Here is a 17,153-nt window from a genome sequence, read left to right as displayed (position 1 = left end):
TCTAAAAATTTTGTGTTAAATGTTAATATCTGCCCCACTGGTGGGGTAGCTTTGAACACAATATAAAATAGAAAGAAATGATATTACTTTACTCTGAATCTACCTTTTATCAGTTATTTCTGTCGACTACTACATTACTTTCTCTTTTAAACCACTGAAATCTAGTTCAAAAATAAAGAATGACTCAGTTCGGGATGTTGTACCCGAAGTGATGGGTTTAGGAAGTTTGAACAAAATATTCGGTTTGTTGCGCTTCTTAATGTAGGTTCGGACCCACTTTCCCCTTCTCTGCGATTAAACAAAAAAAAGTCACAAACTTGCCGGTCGGTAGGGCACATTGTAACTGAGATGTTGAAATGTGTCCCTCTCTCCTTTCATAAAAGAAAATATAATATCCAACACTTTTTGCTAGCTGATATAGTTTTGTAAATACTAGATTTAAAAATACGAATTCCAAATGGTAATATGGACTAACAATACTTACACCTTGTCCACTACAATCTTCACAATACACTTCCAAAGCTGCAACAAAAAATCTTACTTCCACTTTACAAAATAAAACATTCCTCAATTCTGACTTTACCGAACAATGAAAACGAAGGGAAACTCTATCGATAATTCAGCAGGTCTACCACAAAATATGGAGAAAATTATCAATCATAAATGTTTTAAATATTTGTGCGAGAAATTCAAACTGTTCAAATGTGCCCCCCTCTCGCCTATAGTTTTATTATAGTTGAAACAGTAATATTGAAACCAACTAACAATTGACAAAAAAGTTCATGTTTGAAGGAAGTGTAGCATAATTTTATTGAGAGGGGTGAATTAATGTATGAATTCCAACATTATTTTGAATATTTATATTTAAGCAAGCACCGTCAGGCCCAAGGCTCTTCATAAACGAATGCGGCGAAATGATTAAGGAGGAGATACCCGTGCCCGGAAAACATTTCTATGTGAACTACAGCGTTCGACTGCCTCAGATCAAACGTTTGAAGAAGAAGATCAATGCTCAAACTAACTACATGCCGCGTGAGTAACATTTGTAAATAGTTTCTCCTTAGTATAAAGAACCACTTAAATTTGGAAGGTGCTGTGGACAAATTTGGAGTATACAACTCCAAATTACTTGCCATCAGCTCTAAATAAACACATCCAGGGCTAGAACACCTCCACCTCTAATAGTTAGCTCCCGCGACTATGTTCAACATGTTATAGTGATGATGTAAAATTACTAATAAGTGACAGTCATGGTTTTCTAAAAAACAAAGCCACGGCCAATGGGGTCGACCATGACAACACTTAGCCGACTTATAGTCCATTCAAGTACTGGGAGTCCTTTGAAGGCCCCAATTAAATTTCAAAGGTGCATTGCATGATAGAAAATTGGTACACTATGTTGTTTTTATGGTTGAGGTTCAAGTACTTGGAACCAGTACTGAAATACATTAATGCATGATAAAGCTACCAAGATTGATGGATTAAGTCCGGGTCACAATCCACAGAAATTCCCCATAACTTGCGATTAAAAAGAAATTCGATATAAATAAATATTTACAATTGCGTTTTTCAGAATGGGTCTTCAACATAACCAGACGAGCTACGTACGTGCGTATTTTCTCTAGGACTGAGTCTTTGGCTGAAACGGATGCCATTTACAAAAGAGTCAACTTTTTCTGGTTAGTAGAACATTTGTTAGAAATCTTAAATTATATGTATATTTTTGATGCCACCGATAAATATATTAGTCTAGAACATAAGTTAATAGTTCTGCAACCATGTACAACATTTTATAGTGATGATGAAAAATTACTAGTAAGGGATAGTCATAGTTTTCTAAAAAAACATAGGCAAAAACTCTATCGTTAGAATGACTACTTAAAGATGAATTTGTAGGAGGGTCTGAAGATGTTTACATATGGAGCTTATAAACATCAATGGAATGTGGTTTGATTTTAAAAGGCGAAAGATTTATTCATTTTGAAGAGAGACCAGGTTTGATTTTGAAGTTTTTAATTTCATTTATCCCTTTGCAGGTTCCATGATGCTTTGAACCCTACATTGCTCGATTATATGAGTGAAAAAAATGTACCTGTATGGACATTTAACATCAAATCAAGAAGCAATGAAAACATCAAGAAAACGCTTTCAAAATTGATAGAAATAATTGGACCAGGAAGAAAGAAACCTGGTAATTGTTTTAGATATTGGTTCTGTAAACTTCTTGTTGCAAACATATCTTTGGTGATTTCTACATCACTTTTCTATGAATTTTAGGTTTGTTTTTGTTCTATTAAGGGAGAAATGAGGTTGTAAACTCTTAAAAGCTGAATTCATCCACTTAGAGAACTATTTACATCAAACAAGAAAACATGATTTAGTATTTTTATCTCTTTGTTTATTGTTCGCTCTGGATAGACAATAATATTCGGCGTTTTCTAAACTTTAAATTGAATTCAACATCTCAAAGAGTGTGCTCAATCGTTAGTGCTGTTGCAAGAAGACAGAATACTGATACATAGAGCTTTTATTACATTGTAGCCGAATATAGTGTAAAATGCAATGGGTAGACAAGTTTAACAGCAGAAGACTTGTATCACGCGCAAAAACAAAAATAAAAATTGATTTTAAAAGAACAATTTCTCGAAGTTGGAAAGTTGGGTGTGCTTCCTTCAATTGTTCCATTTTATTGTAGTGAGTCTACTGTTATCTTGACTACTAACTTGCAGAAACAATCAGAGTTTGAAGAAGATACTTTTTTAGATTGTGGTGAGAATGATCACACCACTTTTTTCAAAAGTAATTTGTTTTGCTGATTGTATACCTTGAAATGTACATCACATTCTAGACTGCTTGATCTTTTCGCTATTCATTTCTTAGTTGAGTTCTGGAAGAATCTAATTTTTAATAGAAGAAATATTGCTTAAATACAGATTAAAATATTTTTGTATTTATTTATAATTTGTGAAGCCTTTAGGCCCTACATATGGGTACAGTGTAGATTGTTAAAAAATGATAGAAAAATACAATAAGAGATAAACTTTTCAATAAACAAAATAATAAACGTTTTAACTAACTAGCAAATGGTAATAAACTTCTTAAAGAATTAAATAGAATCAAACACATGAGCATTAAGTTTAAACTAAACTCAAAAAATAATTTTATAACAGTTGTAAATTAAACATTTTTTCCTTCAAAGTATTATTATAATAAGGTCATTAGCTCCCATTGTTATTATATATGTAAATATTTTCTTTATTTATTCCTATTACTACTATTTTATTTTATTAAATTAAGTAAGTACATGTTCTATGCACTACTCATTGATTGTGAATGACCTTACTTTGAATATGTTTATTACAAATAAAAATACAGTTTAAAATAAAATACCTGATTACCCAATTTTTACTCACTAATTTTGTTTTCCCTATTTTAAGGATGGACCTATCCAGAAACGCCAAGTTGGGTAAAGAACTACCCGTTGAATCTTAATTTTCAAATGCCACACAAATACAACATAAATATTTGTTCTGATATCACCACAAATCCGAATCTGGTAATAAATTATACATTTTTTCAACATGTAATAATTTTGTTCAGTAGGTTGGAGTTATTCTCTTTACTTGTCAAAGAAAAAAGGAAAATGCCTAGAATATTAATAATAGATCTATGGGAAGGATTAGCACAGTAGTTGCACGAGAATTGTTAGCTGGAAGTCCTGGATTCGAGTCCAGCTGACAGTCCTTAGATTTTTTTTCTTCCTCGTAGTCTCTACTGCTCCGATGATAGACAGTGTTGCATTTAACGAGAAAACACTGTCTGCAAGCGACAGTGGACAGAGGAGGTTCCGGGCGCAGATGATATAGATTAAATTAACAAATATTTGTATATTTTTTTTTAATGATTTAAGGCGCGTCAACATCTAAGGTTATTGGCGCCAATATTTGTATATTAGAACTATTTAATTAAATTCGGATTTCTGAATAGATTTGGCAAAAGAAAAGTATGAAGCAAATTCCAAAAGAAGTAGAAGGGACTCTCAACAAATATTTTCTTGAAGAAGACACTTCCGATAAGTCTTTAAATACCCAAATGATCACCGAACAAGAGATGCGAAACATTTTAGAATTGGATCAAAAGAGAAAGGAATGTATTACCAAGATGAAACATTACATTAATCGCAAGGTAAGTCATGCTCATACAATTCTGCCAGCACAAGATCATGTAAGTGATCTAAATTGAGAGCCATTAGGTGGCACCAAATCACAGAAAATGCGAAACTCCATTATTTATTATGTAAATCGCGTCGATAATTTGAAACGATCTCAATACTTCCCCTAAGTAGAACTGGATAACTTTAATATAGCTAGAGAAGTCCTAGCTCTTTCTTTAAATTTTATCAAAATCGGGTTAAAATTGAATAAGTTATTATAAATTATAATAATTTTAGCTGGGGCCTTTCATATGTGGGGCTAACTTCTCACCTATAAGATACATTATTTATACCCCTTAAAGATACATGTATCAACACACATACAAAGTATCAACACGAACAAGGACAATTTCTGAAAACCGTATTTGGCCATTTTTGGCAACATTTTCTTAAAACCTATTTTATTTTAGGTGTTACACATATAAATGTGTGAATTTTTAATATTAATGTTTTTATTACAGGTAAACTCAGTGGGTAAACATTTATTTTGGCGCCTGAAGCAATTTTCCAATTTGAGAACATTCGCCAAGGAGAAAATTTCTCATCAGTTGTTTATTGCGTTGATCACGGTAGCCAATTCGATTTCAGAGCAATTAGATGTGGTAGGTTTTCTTAATGGACGTTAATTATATGGTTTTTTTCTTTAATTTTAAAAGATTTATTTAAATTATGTAAAATATGAAGGAAATTCCTTAAATCTGTAGATTTTTTGCATTTTATTAAATTTTTAATGGTAATCACGGTACTGTGAAGCCCACGTATAAAAAAACGATAATTTACTAGCGCTGTAACAGCCCAAATATTAATCAACTAATTGCTAGATAAAAGTTTGTTCTAGGTTTATTGAATCACTTCAGAATTTACTGAATGTAAAACACTGATACGTGTGTTGCACACTTTTAGACCTCTTCTTTTTCTTCTAATATGTTCTGAACTCCAGTATATTGGCTTCAAAGCTTCAGGTCTTGAAAATTCGTTTTTCTTTAATTGGGAAAAACATTCCTGCATTGATTCCTTTTACGCCCGACAAACTAGAATTTAAAAAGTAAAAGAAAGAGAAGGATAATTTCAAATTTGGGAGTATCAGTGCACAATCTGGGAGTAATTCGCTTCATGCAAATGATGTGGTTCTTCTCTCCAAGTAGAAGAAGAGATCCACAGTAGAACATATGTCTTATACTTCATAGATATATGAGAACGAAGGCACACCATTTTAAGGGGAAAAGAGCTAGTAATTCTAAGATGTAAAATTGACATGCCAAGGTTTTACTCTACGGGAATTTATCCTACTTGTAAGACCACGAAATCGACACTAAAATAAATAACTTTAGAACGGAACAATAAATTTTCCAAAAAAGTACCCCATTGTACGGTTCCAAATCTTGTGTCTTGTGTACTAAAATATGGTAATCTTTTTTTAGGAAAGTTTCGACGACCCAAGGAGCCGTGAACAATATCTGGATTTAATAGCAAAAACAGGACTCAAGGTATTTATTATACATACTCATATTTGAAGTAAACACTCACGTTACTTACTGTATTTCTCGAGGACCTAACTTTTACATTTTCTAAAAAACTTCGAGTTTTTATTAAATGTTAGTTTAATATAGGTTTAATAGGTTCAGATAACAAGACTCATGAGAAACATGATATCGCACATAAACTTATCAGCCTTATGGCGTAACGGCCTACAGACTCTGCACAATCCCATATCAAGTTGATCTTAACCGACCATTTATCTTAAGCGGGAGACCGTCTTTCTTTCTGTGGGCCCACTTCCTCTTTTTCAGACATCATTCGACATCTCCAACATGTGTTCTTACATTAACGGGTGATTTTTAAGTGTCTCTCAACTAATAAAATTTAACACAAACTAGTAGTATAATTTTTAGGTAACATTTTATCCAAGCGCAAGGATTCATAGTTAAGTTTTTGGAAGAATACAGAATCTAAAAATCAATAAAAATAATAAAACTTGAAAAACAACTTTAGTTTTATTCACCCTTTTTTTTTAAACTATAATAAAAAACGCGATTATCTGTTGCAGATTGTACCTGATCGTGTAGAAGAGCCACGAAATGTGTTCAATTTACCATCAGACGACGACCTCACCGAGGAAATAGTAAGTACTGAGCTAGCAGATCAAGGTTCTTCTCTAACTGCTCAGCCAACTGCTTACCAATTTTAATCTATAGCTGTCTAAACAAATTTTGGCAATAGCACCGTGATTTACTTTCCAAACCCTACTTTTTATTCGTAGATTTTAAACTATAATTGCACTGTACACTATTTTTTGGACTTCCAGATCAGATTTTTAGAGCAATAATTCTAGATTATTTCCGTTGCCTATTTTCTCAGTTGGTTCATATATTTTTCTGATTTACAATCCTTTTACTTTGTTGAAGTAAAAGGATTGTAAAGTATTTTTCTCCATTTCCTTTGTCTAAATCCGGCTTTCACAACCATAAATGAAAATAGGCCTGTTGATTGTCTTATGTATAACGAAGACTTAGCAGATCCAGAATGGCCAAACCAAGTTATTTTAATTGCATTTTATTTGCCAGAAAGTAAAGTTTTTAACCTGAATTTAATGGGCAATCGCATCATCAGACGTTTTGTTTGAATTTGTAAGTTACACCAAGTAAACTGTGATTCAAACAGAATCATTGCTTGATTATGAATAATAAAAAATCCTTATTCACGCCAATGATTGCGTCATTAATACGATGAGCGTTTATTCCCTTTATGATGTTCTAAATTATACTTTATACAATCAAACTTATCGACAATATTGTTACTTCAAACTATCAGTACTTTAAGCTTCACTTCTTTATTATTGTCTCTATTAAAGCATGTTGGCAGTGATATTGACGTACAGGATCTGTTTAACGCCTCTCGAACTCCCGTAATTAATAGATTCGCTCCTTCCCCAGACCAACATTTTGTATCCTCCGCTAAACGTTATGTACAAGACAATCTTGGACGACAGTAGGGCCTGTTACGCTTGCAATACCAATTTTATGATATCTAGTTGATTGTTACTTTTCATTCTCAGTGAGAGATAGGGTCTCGAACCCTATTTTGTTTTTTCTGTTTTCCTTTATTATTATTATTATTATTTTAGTTATATTTATTTAAATAATTTTCAGTTGTAGTAAATACCTCATATATTGTGTAAATTGTATGTTTAGCTTCTAAAATTAGTAATAATATTATTATTATTTCTTTTCGTGAGTAAAAGCAAGGTAGTGCACGTTAGAAGGTCACAGGAATCAATCCAGGTGGAGTGTGAAGGGGCATCCATGGAACAGTTAGAGAAGTTTAGGTACTTGGGTGTCTTGTTTAGCCGGGATGGCAGAATTGATAAAGAGGTGCTGAATCGGGTGGGTGTGGCCAATAAAGCCTACGGTCTGATCAGGAATACTGTGGTCGGTAAAAGAGAAAATGTGGCAAAAAAGTGAAAATGACCGTCTTCAAAACCGTCTACTTACCTCTTCTTAAGAATGGGGTAGAATCGTGGACATTGCTGGATAAGCATGCAAGCCGGGTTTTAGCTGCCCGAAATGAGATTTCTCCGCCGGATCGAAGGGAAAACTAAGCGTGATAAAATTAGAAATGAAACAGTAAGGAGCAGCTTAGAGGTACAACCCTTCGTAACCAAGTTGGAGAATCGGCAATTGGGGTGATTTGGCCACGTCTGCAGGAGAAGTGAAGAAGAGAAGATTAGATGCTTGATGGAGGCCAAATGGAAGGCCGCAGACCAAGAGGCAGTCCAAGATTGGGCTATTTGGATTACATCGGGCGATTGGCACAAAAGCGAGGTCAGACTTGGTCTTCTATCCGAAAATTAGCAAATAACAGGGAAGAGTACATCCGTTGGTTAAAGGCCTAAGTTAACTAAAGCTCGACGCTTAAAGGCATTAGAGCGAAGACAAAGAAGAAGAAGATTATTTCTTTTCCTCACTTATTATACTTACTGTACTGGCTATAAGAAGTCCAAGTAAGTTTTTTTAAGTGTGTAATTGTTATAAATCCGAATTTTTGGCTGCATCATTAAATCGCTAGAAAACCATTGATTACGCTGCTAAGGGTAGCACGATGTCATCCGAGTTCTTCAAATGCTAAGACTCACCGCTCCATAAGGATAGGTGCCAAATGAACGAATGTCAAAGTGAAGTGGATGGGTGCAGAGGATCCCTCATGCTACAGGCGAAAGCCTGACAAGTAGTGTGTTGGGGCTGTTGGACCACTTCTCTTGAATTTTGAAGTTACAGCTATTACCTTTAAGTTACTTAATGTGACTACCTTTCTGCATATTCTTAAAGTTGGCATGGTTTTCATCAATACTTCACTTTAAAACATTCGATCACCTTTAAAGCTACAAAACCTCCCATCTAACATACATGGTCTAAAGAACCACCCCGTAAACTTTTCTAGCAAAGCAACAGTATCTTAACCTGATATCCATAAAAGAAAATAGAACTTGAGGAGAATTACTGTGTTATGTCCGTAATTACGAAATCGTCAAACATTTATATCATCGTATATGTACAAGAACTCACTTAACGCCAGGCATTTCCGCTAGAACGACACGTGGAAAATTTATTCAAAATAGTACCTAAGTAAAGGCATTTAGCAACAGGAGGACAGAACTAGTGGATTAACGCCCGCAAAAAATACATTTTTTCACTTTATGCTGCCCCTCGTACATTTCTACCATTGTCTACTAGTACATTTTCAGAGTGAGATTAGGCATGTCTCTTTTCTAATAAAAATTAACAGAGAGAATAGTAGTTTACTTTTTAAATAACTTGCGGAAGGATTCATAGCTAAGTTTTGTGGAAATAAACAGAATCTAGAGATCAATAAAAATAATAAATCTTGAACAACTACTTTAGTTTTATTCACCCTGTTTGAAACGATGATCCAAAACGCGATTATCTGTTGCAGATTGTACCTGATCACATAGAAGAGCCACGAAGTGAGTTCACTTTACCATCAGGCGACGGATTCGCCAAGGAAATAGTGAGTACTGAGCTAGCAGATCAAGGCTCTTCTCTAACTGTTGAGCCAACTGCTTACCAATTTTAATCTATAACTGGCTAAACAAATTTTGGCAATAGCACCGTGATTTACTTTCCAAACCCTACTTTTTATTTCGTAGATTTTAAATTATAAAAGCATTGTACCCATGTTATTGCATATTTCTTTTATCCACTGCTCTCTTTCTAAGGTTTCCTAGAAAATATAGCCGAATCAATCTTCCACAGCTAACCAAATCTAGTATTGTCATATTACGGGATAACTAATTCCAGATTCGTGATCCCTACAGACTATCAAGGGCTTTGAGACTGGTAAGGCTACTTATTCAACCCTTAGTGTGAGTGACTAATATAACCACATGCATATTTCATAAGGTTATCATCTGATGCCTCTATTGTCTATTATTTCTACAAATTGTTTTGTGACTAAATAGGTGCGTAATTATTGAGCAAAACCTAATTAATTCTCCTTCCGACAGAAACGAGGGCAACTTAAAAATTTTATACATAATAACATAATCCACCATAAGGAAAACTTTCTTCATCCATTTAATCACATAATCTCTGCACAAGCGGCAGTTAAATCTCAGCAGCAGATTGTTTTAATTACGTTTGTTCAGTTCCTGAAGACAAATTTAAATTTCAAATAGTTCGCGTCTATCTTGTTATCAAATCATCTCCACCTAAACAGGTGGCTGCCGCTGGAGAACTTCTAGAGCAAACTTTTTCTGTAAAGGGCCAAAAAAGGTTATTGGTTTATTACCGAGGGCCGGTGTATATTATACAGGGTGATCCATTTAAAACGCACCAATCGCTAATAACTTTTTAGGAAAGCGGAAATCCGGAAAAACCTTTTAAATAAACTATGTTTTTTTTTTGGTCTAGTGTTCAGATTTGTCAACCTCTATGCTGTATCTTTATTTTTGGCGGAGATACGGCCAAAAACCTAATAAGGGTTTCATAAGGACCACTGGTTTTGACAATGATTATGAAAACTACATAAAATGTTGTAAAAAATGACGTTGATACTGTTTCAATATTTGTTGGAGATATTTAAGATCAAAGTTACAATTTTATCTTATTCGTGATCGGTTTTAAATATTATTTTTCCACCAGAAATACTCGAATTTTGGGAGGTCCTCTGACTGCGAAAAATGTTATTTGTGACGCAAAGACCCAAAATAATAATAATTGAAGGTTTTAAAAAATGTAGTGTAATGTAATGGTTGTGGGTTAGTCAGAATAAATTTGTTTTATCATCAAATAAAAGCAACCATCACTTCATTTTAATGTATGCAAGACTTCTTCACCTATGATTACGGTAAAAGAAGTTCAGGAAAGATCTTAATTTTCTTGTAGCCTTCTTATTCAACCCATAATTAAAGACAGTCTTCTGTTAACACATGCACTTTTCTTTATGTTAGCGGTCTCTCTCTATTTTTAAAATTATTTCACCATTAAATAAGGGTTGGCAACTCGTCATTATATGTTCTAAATTTGCCACTTCCTAACTTAATAAACGATAAGAAAAACTCGGCATCTTTCATGTAAATACTCTCTACACAAGTCTAAACTTCTGCTGAATATCTTTCTTGCAGCTTTGGTAAGATTTTCATGAAAATCCACAATTGTAGTCCTATTTAATTGAGTAATTCTATTTGGGCGCTTTTTTCAAAAGTTCTACAACTACAGTGAATAAAACTGTATTTTAATGAAATTTCCAGTTCGTAGAATCTTCCACGAGCAACAAGCTACTCTGGTACAATATTACCTACTTTTTATCTTCTGTTGCGGATAGGTAATGACAATATCTCAGATAAGTGGCGTTTTCTCTCTCCGTATTTAATATGATTTACTAAATAGGGAAACTTAAATGAAAATCAATTTTATTACTAAATTAGCACATAGGGAAGCAATTAGCTCAGTAGGAATCCTGAATTCGATTCCAGCTACTGGCTCTTAGATTATCTCTTCTCTGAAGCTTCTTACAGCTCAATTTCTTTCTTCTTTGTGACGAGAGATCACTCTCTGGATGCCGGCAGTGCACTAAAAGAAGAGCTACAGTGATCTCAAACATTGACGCGCTTTGAAATAAAAAAAAAGTTTTTTTTGTATATCGTTAAAATTTACTAGTAACGCTTTTTAACAAAAGCAGTTAACACTTGCTAAACGGCCTCATTTGATTATTGATGTTGAAAACACTGATCTACCAATCTAATAAATTGATTTCATTGAATAACTTATAGAATAATTTTTAAGGGTCTATCAAGGATACGTTCCAAATAAATTTGACAGAATAGTAAAAAATTAAATATTTTCTTTTCTAGCAATCATTACCAACCAGATCGAAGGAACTATTACAGGAAGATATGTTGGGCTCTTCTTCAAGACCTTCACGTAAGATAACTGACGATTTTCCAATAGAACTAAGTGTGACAGATAGTAAAGTTCTTCAGAAGCTAGCGGAATGCGAATATGAAAAAGTAAAAGCTGAAGAAAGAGTAGGTGAACTCGAAGCAGTTGAAAAAATTGGGATAGTAGAAGAAGAACCACCAGAAAAATATAAGGCTAAAAAAATGTTGGAAAAAGAAGAATATTCAGGCGAGAAATTCCTACTGGAGAAGGAACTAGACACCCAGCAAATAGAGACTTTAGAAGAAGAGCAACTTCCGGAGAGTCTCTCTGTTGAAGAAGATATTGTGACAAAAAGAGACTTTAAAAAAGAGTTGCGTGAAATTTATGAGGCGCAACAAAAGAGGAGAGGTTTGATCACGAAAATCCACTTAGATCACGAACCTGATGAACCATTAACTAATTATATATTGTCGATTGATACAACGACTGAAACAGATCATGACAATCAAAACCAACGTGGAGTAAATGAATCTAATCAAGATGATAATGTATCTACCAAATCATGGGCCTGGAAACTGATTTTTGGTAATAAAACTGAGCAACCAGAGAACCGTGGTCAGTTAACTAGAACTGAGTCAAACCAATCAGGTGGAAGAGGACTGTCATTTGGTACAGCACTTCACGAAGATAGACAACCAAATGGTAGAGTTCCTGATCAAACGTATGAGAATATTCAATCAACTGGTATTCACTCTCACTGCTCAGATTGCGAAAGTCAATCAACAAGTACAAATTTTGACCATACATCGGATAGTATTTGGCAGACAAATAATACTTTCCTTGACCATCTAAGTGGCAACACTAGACATCTTTTTGGAGGTAATTCTGAACAAGCGATTGATAATAGGCAATCAGCTGGTTCTGGCCAGTCACTTGGCAGCAGTGAGCGATTACAGGGTCCTTTCGCTGACCAATTAAGAGATAACAATAGTCACTTATTTAATAATGACCCTAATCCTAGCAATAGACACATAACAGGCACTGATTCTATTCAAGCAGATATCAATAAGCAGTTAAGTGAACAAGTAATTTTACAATCATGTATCATAACTCCATCAATACAAAAAGAATGTGGTAAAAATGTTAATGGAACTGAGCAGACGATATTTATCCCATCATCCAGCTCTTCATCACAATTGCCCAACAACGTTTCACAATTGTTCTCTTCGTCACCATTGCTAATATCTGTACAACACTCGTCTGTTCCTCCGCCAAAACCAAAAGAAGTTCCAGCCGAGACAGCTCGTGCATTGCCTGATGCGACAATTTCATCTGCACCACAATCGAGCACTTCAGTTTCAAAATCGCCGCCCACTTCACCGTCACTAAGAGCCACGCCAAAGTCCTCACAGGAATCGTTTACTTCATCATCAGAATCACCATTTATATTAGACTCACCTCTTTCATCAACATCGCATGAAAATGTTCGTCTACTGTATGAATCTTATATTCGAGATATAAATTTGGATGCATTGGCTGGCAGACGTGATGAACATGACTTAAGATCTTTACCAGTAGACTCAGACGAGATTATTCAGCCTACATACGAAGACAGAAATTCAGAATTTATTCTGAATGATTTCTACGACGAATTCGTAAGTAATCGAAAATATTACTTCAATATTTATGTTCTATTCAAATTCATCAACAACTAAATTCAATCCTACACTCAGTTACGAACTTCGGTGAAGTTATTGAATTTTATTGGTTAGTCAAAGTTTGCGAGTATCAGAAATAAAGCTTATCGGAAATAGCTAATTGTGGACCTAGAGGGTTTAAAAGAAATTCCGATGCAATTTTTAGTTTCTTTTACTGTGCTATAGCAACAAATATTTATATATTTTTATTAATAAATTATATATTTCCGTTGAAAACTAAGAATAGAAAATCTGTACGATTACAGTACGAAAAAGTATTGGAAGCACAATTTAGATATTTAACTTTGATACCAATAGGCCACAATAAGGGTTTAGTCAAGATTGGTTAATACCGGAAGAACTGAACAGTTTTATAAAAATGGTGTACTAATTTTGAATATGTAGATCTATAACTTTTGTTAAAAACATTTTCCAAGAAAATTTGATTGAGAGCACTTTTGGGAATGGTGATTGGTTAGGCTTTTACTTTAAAATACCATTTTAGTGTGTTGTCCTTCCTCGCCACTTACACAATTTTATAAAAATCACACGTGAGACTAAATATCTAAATTTGAATAAATTAGGCTGATTAGAAGTGCCGCTTTACCAAATTATGTTCAGTACTCTAAGATTTCCTAGAAAACGTTTACTTCGATTTCATTAAAAACTTCATATAGTGATTAAAAACATACAAATTAGCAACTTATACTTGAAATATTTTTTCCAGAATGTTCAATTAAGATTCTTCTACGTGAGGGTAATAGGATAAGAGAGGAGATTGGTACATTCTCTCTAAAAAGCCGTGTGAGTGTTCACTCCAGATTCCGAGTTTGGAGAATATTAATGAGTTAGAACCTTGAGAATAGTAGTAAGAGAAGGTCGTGTGAGTGTGTTCACCCCAGATTCCGAGTTAGGAGAATATTAATGAGTTAGAACCTTGAGAATAGTAGTAAGAGAAGGTTGTGTGAGTGTGTTCACCCCAGATTCCGAGTTTGGAGAATACTAATGAGTTAGAACCTTGAGAATAGTAGTAAGAGAAGGTCGTGTGAGTGTGTTCACCCCAGATTCCGAGTTAGGAGAATATTAATGAGTTAGAACCTTGAGAATAGTAGTAAGAGAAGGTCGTGTGAGTGAGTTCGCCCCAGATTCCGAGTTAGGAGAATATTAATGAGTTAGAACCTTGAGAATAGTAGTAAGAAAAGGTCGTGTGAGTATTCTCACTACATCTTTTGTTTTATAATCGTGGATCACATTGATTGTTTGAAAGAGAAAATATCTGTATTGCCAGTGGTCAATTGATATTAATCATGTCCACTGGACCAACATCTTTTTTTACCTCATTGTAGAAGAGGCTACTATCTGTGTCATTAGAAACTTCTAGTTCTGCGGCAAATAAACGAGTGCTTTATGGTTGGATTTCATTCAAACTTTTTTAATAAAGATTCATTCATTAAAATCAATAGAAACCCCTTTTGAACCTGTTATTTTTTTCTGAAAAAAAACGCACGTCAATACACTAATCAAGGACATGTTCCTGTACGACCTCACAAGGTCTTCAACAGCGTTGAATTTTTTTTATTAACAACAATTTAATCAATTAAACTTTTAAACTTTGCTGGGAAAAATTTAATATCTTCACCGTAGCTGCTGTAAAAAAAGTGTAGGAGTTTTTTTTGTTTTCTTTATCCTAAATCCAAATAATGGTAAGAGGGAGGATTTACCAGCCACAGTAAAAACCGTCAAATAAAATTGGATATATTTTGGAACATTAATAACGTTGTTTGCAGGCCATGACCCTTATCAGTTGGGCAGAACTGCCGAAGAAAAGAGAATATCTTGAAAAATCAAGTTCTGATAGATCTGCTAGACCAAGGATCAACCCAATTGGATTGAACATCAAATCTAGAAAGAGAAATGGTCGGAGAAGATCGCCAAATAAAAGCGTTTAGAAGAAGGTCTACCATATAAATGACTTTGTAATTAATTGTTACTGAATCTAAAAGTGTGTAATAAAAAAATTATAATTTATAGAATTAAAATAAAGGAACACTCATATTAGAAAAGTAAACTCGTTTTTATTTTATTCATATTATTTTCGTTACATACATAGATCTTTTAGTAACAAAGTGTGCGTATTCACCTGAAAATTAAAAACGTTGTTTTGCCTACCTAATAAGTATACTGATGGAAATATTAACTAATTATTTTTATGAGCCAACTTAGAAGATACCAAACTACTTCTTAGTTAGCAAAGTAGAACACTAACTTTATCTATCTTATGCCCATACTTAACGATTTTTTTGCATAATTTTAAAGATATTGACCAACCACCAGGAAAGGGATTAGCTATGCGTTTAGCGTATTGGATTCCCACGCGAAGGTCCAGGTTTCGAATCCAGCTGCTGGCCCTTAGATTTTCTCTTCCTAAGAGTTTTTTTTACAGCTCACTGCATTCGTCATGACTGATATCAATTTACAGTTTTTATTTGTGTCAAAGCATGAATTTAGTGTGTGCGCAGAACGTCAGATGAGAGATTTAATTTAGATACGTATGCCCATAGTGTGAAAGGCAAATGATGGTATAAAACAAACCCGTATGATAGATAAGTATGAAGAGAGGTGCCAAATTTATTCGACCCCCCCTCTCATGATGTTTGAAGAAGTGAACGGAAGGGTTCATGGTTTGAAAGGAGCAAAATTAGTATGATTGATGTGTTATTGATATACGAGGGGGTACCCAAAAATAACCGGAATTGCGTTGCCGCGCATGGAGCTTATGTAGTACGCATTTCTGCCGCTAGACGTGTATAGCGCAATTCCTTGCCAGTTCAGTCCTGCCTGTGTTGTCTGCCTGGCTTGTTCTGTTCATCTGCAGTGATTGTTTTTACCAGCGCTGTTTTGTTCTTTTTTCGTTTTTTATGATGGCAAGTTTAAGTGGACAACGTGCATCTCTGAAATTTTGTTTTCTACTCGGCAAAAATGCTGCTGAAAGTGTTTTAATGTTGAAAACAGCTTACAAAAATGATGCTATGGGAAAAACTCAAGTATACGAGTGGTTTACTCGGTTTAAAAATGGCGACATGTCGATTGATGACAAACCTCGTTCTGGACGTCCATCAACTGCCCGAATCGACGAAAATGTTGAAAAAATTCGAGAGCTGGTGTTCACAGACCGTCGACAGACAATTGATCAACTGTCAGAGAGTAGTGGGTTATCTTGGAGCTCGGTTCAGCGAATTTTAACGGAAGATTTGGGGATGAAAAGGGTTGCTGCCAAGTTTGTTCCTCGAGTTCTAGTCAGTCGACAATCAAAAAGAACATCGAGTTGAAACATGTCGTGCTTTGAAACAACAGCTTGAAACTGATCCAGACTTTCTGTCAAAGGTCATTACTGGTGATGAGTCATGGTGCTATGGTTATGACCCAGAAACAAAGCAACAGTCGAGCCAATGGAAGACGTCATCTTCACCCCGACCAAAAAAATGTCAAGTCAAGTCAAACATCAAAACAATGCTGATTTGCTTTTTTGATGTCAAAGGCGTAGTCCATTCAGAGTTTGTCCCCGTCAATCAAACCTTGTATTTGGAAGTTTTGAAAAGATTGCGCAATAGTGTTCGCCAAAAAAGACCCGATTTGTGGCAAACAGGAGACTGGTTCTTCCACCACGACAATGCACCTGCACACACAGCCATCTCTGTTACACAGTTTTTGGCTAAAAATGGCATGGTTCCGCTGCCCCACGCACCTTACTCGCCTGACCTGGCTCCGTGCGACTTTTTCTTATTTCCACTCATGAAAAAGGGCATGAAAGGTCACCGATTTGACAACATTGAAGAGGTCAAGAAA

General features: G+C 34.7%; 1 protein-coding gene across 5 annotated transcripts in view; it reads left to right on the top strand.

Moving 5' to 3' along the window:
• LOC141461831 (uncharacterized) overlaps positions 1-15,363 on the top strand; it is a 93,450-nt gene extending 78,087 nt beyond the window's left edge. For 4 of the 5 annotated variants that reach the window (XM_074143203.1, XM_074143202.1, XM_074143204.1 and 1 more), the window contains 11 exons: positions 870-1,032; positions 1,574-1,679; positions 2,037-2,191; positions 3,438-3,556; positions 3,988-4,185; positions 4,675-4,815; positions 5,635-5,700; positions 6,261-6,335; positions 9,164-9,238; positions 11,583-13,265; positions 15,095-15,363. In XM_074143203.1, coding sequence (XP_073999304.1) covers positions 870-1,032; positions 1,574-1,679; positions 2,037-2,191; positions 3,438-3,556; positions 3,988-4,185; positions 4,675-4,815; positions 5,635-5,700; positions 6,261-6,335; positions 9,164-9,238; positions 11,583-13,265; positions 15,095-15,256 — 2,943 coding nt within the window. In that variant the 3' untranslated portion in view covers positions 15,257-15,363. Of the gene's footprint in view, positions 1-869; positions 1,033-1,573; positions 1,680-2,036; positions 2,192-2,277; positions 3,395-3,437; positions 3,557-3,987; positions 4,186-4,674; positions 4,816-5,634; positions 5,701-6,260; positions 6,336-9,163; positions 9,239-11,582; positions 13,266-15,094 lie in introns of those variants that run through there. The other variant, XM_074143206.1, reaches the window with a different exon arrangement.
• The last annotated feature ends 1,790 nt before the right edge of the window (positions 15,364-17,153 follow it).

Source organism: Rhodnius prolixus, unplaced genomic scaffold, assembly GCF_049639745.1.
Source record: "Rhodnius prolixus isolate KJV_2025 unplaced genomic scaffold, Rpr scaffold_12, whole genome shotgun sequence".
Lineage (NCBI taxonomy): Eukaryota > Metazoa > Arthropoda > Insecta > Hemiptera > Reduviidae > Rhodnius > Rhodnius prolixus.
The sequence above is the reverse complement of the archived record's forward strand: the minus strand, read 5'-3'. Positions and strand labels throughout refer to the sequence as shown.